This window comes from Solea senegalensis, linkage group LG5 (assembly GCF_019176455.1).
Source record: "Solea senegalensis isolate Sse05_10M linkage group LG5, IFAPA_SoseM_1, whole genome shotgun sequence".
NCBI lineage: Eukaryota > Metazoa > Chordata > Actinopteri > Pleuronectiformes > Soleidae > Solea > Solea senegalensis.
This window is the reverse complement of record NC_058025.1, coordinates 24,603,389-24,610,707: the sequence shown is the minus strand read 5'-3', so window position 1 is coordinate 24,610,707 and position 7,319 is coordinate 24,603,389. Positions and strand designations below refer to the sequence as shown.

Genomic DNA, 7,319 nt, shown 5'->3' with positions numbered 1-7,319 from the left:
CGTCTCGCGCGTCGCTGGGCTTCAGGTGGGGTGAAACGCACCGTGTGTGTGTGTGTGTGTGTGTGTGCGCACATTTCTCCGTCCCCCACCGCTGAAACCACCCACCCTCATGTTCGCGCGTGCCTTTGCGCGCGTGTACCGGCGCGCGCGCGTGCGCGGGCGGGCCACGGAGAATTCATTATGTAACGCGTTCGCAACCACGTCCCCGCACGGCTGAGTGTGAGGTCGCTTTAAGAGCTATCTCCGCTGCTGTCAGAGAGTCCGCGCAGGTCCGCGTTTTCTCCTCCAACACAAACTGTTGTGTCTCACTTGATGTGAGGCAGCGCGCGCCAAGTCCCAGAGGAAGCACCGTTCAGGTAAGAAACCATGGAGACCGACGGCTGATTAAAATCCCCCTCTCTCTTTTTTTTTGTGGGGTAAATACATGATTTTCTTCTTCTGTTTGTTGCAATTGGCGACGCTGCAGTGACTCAAGTATTCTATTGTGTCTTCATAGACTTTTAATGTGCGCATGTGGAGTTTTTGCTGTCATTTTTGCGCACAGTAATGCATTTGCATTGACATGTATTTGGACGGGACTCACTGCCACAGTCTGCTCTCCAAGTGTGCGCAGCGCTGGTCAGTGGACGTTTCGCCAGGTATTGTTGGTTTTGTGGGGATGATTGATGATGGGTGTCCTCCTCCTCCTCCTCGGACAGGAGCTGTGGTAGAGCAGACATCTCCTCCACCTGTCCGGAGCTGAGAAGGTGCACCACATCTGTGCTGAGGATCCAAGGAAAGCTGCAGAGCGCACACTGACCACTCTCACATGTGGTCTTCCCGGTGCGTTATCTTATTAATCTGTTCTTTTTTTGTATGTATATGTGGCATTTTTCTCCCCCTCCTCTCGTGTTAAAGTGATTGAGAGAGGTGACAGATCATTTAAATAACGCAGAACGTGGCAGGTGTGGTCCTCTCTCTGCATCTGCCTCGAGCTTTTGATGTGTTGTGATGTTCAGAGATGGTCTGAATGGATTGTGTTTGAGTTACTACGACCTTACATCATCTCCATCCCGTCTGGTCATTCTCCTCGGAGCAACTGCAGCTCCGGCGGCTTCTCTTTTCAGAGCATTCTCTGGAAAACTCAAAACCCCCCCTCTGTGCCACAGTCCGAGCCACTTAAATCACCTTTCTCCCTCATTATGGCTCGAACTTCAGCAGGTTGATTTGACCATGTCTTCACGCCTCAATGCACTGAGTTGCTGCCTCGTGATTGACGGATTAGATATTTGCTTTAACAAGCAGTGCACCTGATTGAAGCACATGTCGTTTTCCCAGGAGCACACATTCTTTATTTCCTCCCCGCAGCACAGCACAGTTCCCGCCACATGATGCCCTATCGCTGGAACTTCCCTAGCGTAGCGGACACAACGCAAACTAATGCATTACCTCCGGGGTCCGATGGCCACAGGTCCAGAAACTCAGACACCCGGAAGATAATTATTGATCACCAAACGGAGAATCACGCGCACCACAAAGGAATTCAGGTGGTGTCGCCGTATTTATAGCCCCCGGTTTGTTTATTGTAATCACAGCAGACGAAACAGAACATTATAATGACATTACTGCTCATTAACAGAGGCAGCCACAAGCAGCTGATGTCCTGCTTGTCAGCATCTGTCATTGTTAGGGAGTTGCCGGGTTAAAAACAATAAAGATTGTTTGCGTAGCCGCGTGGCAGGACTCATTTCTGGCCCGGGAGCAGAACATCTCGGTTAATCGCCACATGTGCATATGAATGTACTTTGTTTGCATTAAGGCCCAAATGAGGAGCGTATGTGAAGTGTGTGTTCTTTTATGGAGGAAAACACTCGAAAAGGAACGATTGTCTCGGGTCATTATCAACGTTATTGTGGTGGAAATTTCAATCACTGTGCCATTACGGTGATGCCACAGAGTCTGCGCTGTTATCTTGATGATATGCCATCAGCGCGCCATTAACTGTATTCTCATAGCCTGTACAGCAGAGTCTCATGATACCGCCATACCGCTGTTGTCATAAACCTCTTGTCCGGTGTGCACCGAGGGGGAAATTTGTCCAGCCAATTCACGTCTGCACCACGTGGAAGTGAAATCCAAATCCTATTCCGCAGCAAAATATTTACTTTCTCATGCCTCATGTCCTCATTTTAAAAGGCTGTAACTGTAGAATAAGGCTTTTGAAAGAGCGGAGGTCAACGGCGTGTTGTGATGCGTCTGAACTCGGCCTGGCCTGTTGTGTAAACGTTAAAAATAAACTTTCCTTTGTTCAGAGTTAATAATGAATGTTTCCTCTCCTTGCAGCCACAAAATGGTGACTGCTGTGTCGTCTGCCCCACGCCGAGGATGAAGGAAAACTGTGAAAACGGCAAATACTCTTCATGAAGTAAACGACATAATATTTTAATTAGCTTTTCGTGAACCAAGGGAAAACCCATTATGGAGCTGCAGCACAACACTAATCACAACCAAGCCTTGTGGAAAGAGATACCGTGGGACTTCACAGAGGACTGCTCGCTCTCAGTGAGTGGCACCACTTTCCTCATCATCGCGTACAGCACCGTCATGGCAGTGGGTCTCATCGGGAACTCGTGCCTGGTGTTTGTCATCACGCGGCACAAGGAGATGCAAAACGTGACCAACATCTTGATCGTCAACCTGTCCTGCTCCGACATCCTCATGTGCATCTTCTGCCTGCCGGTCACCATCATCTACACTCTGATGGACCACTGGATCTTAGGCGAGGCCCTGTGTAAGCTCACACCCTTCATCCAGTGCATCTCGGTCACCGTTTCCATCTTTACCCTCGTTCTTATCGCCATGGAGCGCTATCAGCTCATTGTCCACCCGACCGGATGGAAGCCTGTGGTCAGCCAGTCCTATCTGGCTGTGGCTGTCACCTGGTTCGTGGCTTGCCTTATCTCAGTGCCTTTCCTGTCATACAGTGTGCTCAGCTTGCCTTTCCAGAACCTAAGCGTCCCTTTCCTCGTCAGCGATCACCTTGTTTGCATGGAGCAGTGGCCGTCGCTTCAGGAGCGAAGAACCTACACCACCTCCCTGCTCGTCTTCCAGTACTTCCTCCCGCTCGTCGTCATCATGGTCTGCTACCTACACATCTACCTGCGCCTCAGGAGGAGGAAGGACATGGTGGAGCGCGGCAGGAACGCCACTCAAAAGAAAAACAAGGGCTCCACGAGGATCAACGCCATGTTGTTTTCCTTAGTGGTGGCGTTCACCGTCTCCTGGCTCCCGCTCAACGTCTTCAACACCGTGTTTGACTGGAACCACGAGGCCATCCCGTCCTGCAGCCACGACGCCATCTTCTCCTTCTGCCACCTCATAGCCATGGCCTCCACCTGCATCAACCCCATCGTCTACGGCTTCCTCAACAGCAATTTCCAGAAGCACCTCAAGTCCACACTGTTGCACTGCCGCTGCTGGGCGGCGGCGGAGAGGTACGAGAGCATCCCGCTCTCCACCGTCAGCACGGAAGTCACCAAGGCGTCCATCCTGAGCAACGGATCCATCACCATCAATTCTTAATCCCAGGCCTTTTTAATAAAAGACAAAGATGCGACTCGGGGGCCTCTGCAGCTCTCACTGTGTCGTCCAAGCGAGGCTGACATTTTTGCAAAGATACAAACCTCACGGCGGCGGTCCAGTGAGAGCAGACTGAAGACGCCGCGTGCCATCAACGTGGCACCGAGCCCGCAATTCAAAATTAACGAGCAGGCAGATAACAACACGATGGTGCAAAGGTTGTTGAGCGACTGCAGACACTTAGCGTGACTCTCGTCTGTCCCGCCCCCAGTGTGCTGTTGGACTGAAGCATCAGCATTTAATCTGTTAAATGTCTTTTCTTCTCGAGTGCTGAGATCTCCTGATAAAACCGCCGTGTACTGACCAAGACGTTGTTGTTTTATGCTTACCTATTGATTACAAGGTATTTAAATGATCGTGGAACTGTGATGTTTTTAGAGATTATCGCCGTAGTAGCTCATCACACGAGCACATTAGTGCGCTAAATGCTTCAGCCTTTCGTTCAGCTGAATTTACCAGCATCGATTATTATCTAAAATCACCACAAACTATATAATAATTTCATAAAAACCATCGGAAAGAGCCACATTTCCCTCTTCCATGGTCTGTGTTCCAGTATATTGTGTGTGGGGTGGTGGGTTTTTTTTTTTTGCCCTCATGACATTTTCCACGCGACAAACTTTTACTCTATATCAAGTGCCATAAAACGACGACAACAACAAAATTGCCAGTGGAGGCTTCATTTGCTGTACATATATATATATATATATATATAACGTCACTAAATACATGTACAAAGATGTGTCACAGTCATAGTTCATGGTGTTTTTGGCAATAAAGAGCAACTGTGAAGCGTCGCAGATACATTTCCTACAAAACTTGTCGTTTGTCACTTCTGAACTGAAATAAAATATTTATTACTATACTCGGCCTTTTATGTTCATCTCGACTTGATTTCATTTGTTGCCACCTCGTAGCTCAGTACAGTATGAGATGCAGACGGAGCGATAGCGGCGTTTAAACGCAACAATCAACACTCCATTGTGCGGTAATGAATGTATTCTCAGAGATTTATTCCTGTCTGAGGTCAAAATCCATTATTTTTGGCGAGGTCTGAGCTCGCGACATATTTATGTTGAATAAATCAGCGTGATGTTTGGTGGCGTTGAATGTTAAACAGCAGGGAAAAGAAGGAGGGGGGCGACCTGTATATGAGAGATCAGTGGGAATTGTGATAAATATTCATGCAGAGGGAACACCGTGTTTCACTTCTATCTGTCTGAAACAAGACGCGCTTGGCCTCGCGGTGACGGGGAGGAGCCAAGTTTTTACGCCTCCAGGGACCATTTCGCTGTTTTTCTATCTCGCAGACAATGTTTTCCTCGGCATATTTGTCTTGCCCTAGTGTAACCTTTACCGTCAGTGCCCTCGCCCCTTAACCTTCCTCTCACCCCTGTCGTTTTCCTTTCAAAGCACCACTTGCATCATTTTTCTTCGTTGCGGATAAAAGGCGCAGGAATCCAGATTAATGTTAAGGGACTGCGGGCGCGTTAATGTCTTTTTTTATAATGAATCTCAGCTGGAAACAAAGCTTTATTGACTCCACGGGGCCAGACTTTCCCTTTTCAGTGGAGGAGTTCCAGAACGATTAGCATCTTGGCGCTGTGCTTTTTTCTCTTAGACAGATTCTTGTATGAGCAGCTCACAGGAACAACATGGACTGCATATCTGGCCAAAGATGTCCTCAAGCTGTTGTTTTGAGCGTTTTTTAAATTCTCTCTAGACACACATTATCATGTCGTCCTGTGTTGTGTAAGTCTATAATAAGGTATTCCCAGTCGCATTGGCGCATTTTTTTTTTAATTATCCGCAATATTTGCAGAGCAGTGGGTGCACTTCTGTCACGATGTCACCTTCTCTGGAGCTTATCTCTAAGAAGTCAATATTTATGTCAATGGATGTGTCAGTGTCGCCAGAATGACACGTCTCTGTGTCACTGATTGCAGGCTTGATAGTCCAAGAATGTTTGTCCCGGTTTTTATGACGCTAAGTGTTTTTGATGTCGAGTGCCGGCTGAGATCTTGATTACAATCACCGGGAAAGTACAAGGCTGCACTTTTTTCCCCGTTGAACAACTTTCAACGCGGCTGAGAAATGTGCAAAAGTGATTGAGCGAGACAAAAAAAAAGGAGCGATAGGAGCTTATAGTTTTGCTTTGTGGAGGAAGTCCCACCTTTTGTGCGAGTGGATTTTAAAGGTAACGACGCTGTAAGAGGATCACACAGTGTGTCGGGTCTGCAGAATCCACAATGAGCCAAAGAAACGGTGATAAGAAGACTCACTCTCTCACTCTCTCTCAGTGTGCACCGCTTTATCCTCCATGTGAGGTTTACAGCGGCAAGTATAAGATGAAATGTCCCCGGGGCCAATATACATAGAAGGACAACAATCCATTGTCTTATTCACATCTGTAGTCAATTTAGATTTGGACAATTTGGACTGTGGAAGGAACCCGGAGAACCTGGAGAACCTGGAGAACCTGGTTACCTTCTTGCTGTGAAGCAACAATGCCATTGCCGTAGCGCGTGGCTTGCTTCAACATGACTTTCACTGTATTTCACAACCATACGTCGAGCTAAGCTTTTGTTTTGGGACATGAAAAGCTCAGTGTAGCATGGATACTGACATCTGTGGGACGCACACACACACACACACACACACCAATAATGCAGGGGGAAAAACACTGATGAGCTCAGCTGATAACGTCCTCGTTGTCTTATCTGTCACTTCTTGTATTGCCCTAATTGTTCCACCTTGCATCAGGCACTTCCTGAGTCATCAGATGCATCAGGGATGTGCTCATTTTCCTGTTGTTTTATCCCAGTTTGACATCTTTATTAGTTTGGATACCACAACACAATAATAACACAACAGCCATTTATGTCCCAGACATGTGTGACACTCACACACGCACACACAATCCACACGTTTACACACACACGCAATTCTCGTAATCCTTTAATTATGTTAGCTTGTTAGCTTAAGTGATATATAGATAGATAGGTAGCTTTTTGTTTACATTTGTTTAAATTATAGCATGCTAGCTGATAGATAGATATTTGTTTATGTTTGTTTATTTAATTATGTTAGCTTGCTAGCTTAAGTGATAGCATGCTAGCAGATAGATAGATATTTATGTTTGTTTATTTAATTATGTTAGCTTGCTAGCTTAAGTGATAGCATGCTAGATAGATAGATAGATATTTGTTTGTTTGTTTATTTAATTATGTCAGCTTGCTAGCTTAAGTGATAGCATGCTAGCAGATAATAGATAGATAGATCGATATTTATTTTTGTTTATTTAATTATGTTATCTTGCTAGCTTAAGTGATAGCATGCTAGATAGATAGAAAGATATTTCTTTGTTTGTTTATTTTATTATGTCAGCTTGCTAGCTTAAGTGATAGCATGCTAGCAGATAGATAAATAGATATTTATGTTTGTTTATTTAATTATGTTATCTTGCTAGCTTAAGTGATAGCATGCTAGATAGATAGATAGATATTTACGTTTGTTTATTTAATTATGTTAGCTTGCTAGCTTAAGTGATAGCATGCCAGCAGATAGATAGATAGATATTTACGTTTATTTAATTATGTTAGCTTGCTAGCTTAAGTGATAGCATGCTAGCAGATAGATAGATAGATAGATAGATAGATAGATAGATAGATAGATATTTACGTTTGTTTATTTAATTATGT

General features: G+C 45.6%; 1 protein-coding gene across 1 annotated transcript; it reads left to right on the top strand.

Annotated features, from left to right (window-relative positions):
• The first annotated feature begins 200 nt into the window (after positions 1-200).
• Positions 201-3,597, top strand: npy8br (neuropeptide Y receptor Y8b). The gene is made up of 3 exons (XM_044025419.1): positions 201-356; positions 699-822; positions 2,323-3,597. The coding sequence occupies exon 3, from the start codon at positions 2,458-2,460 to the stop codon at positions 3,559-3,561; it is 1,104 nt and encodes a 367-aa protein (XP_043881354.1). The 5' UTR covers positions 201-356; positions 699-822; positions 2,323-2,457; the 3' UTR covers positions 3,562-3,597.
• Positions 3,598-7,319: the final 3,722 nt, after the last annotated feature.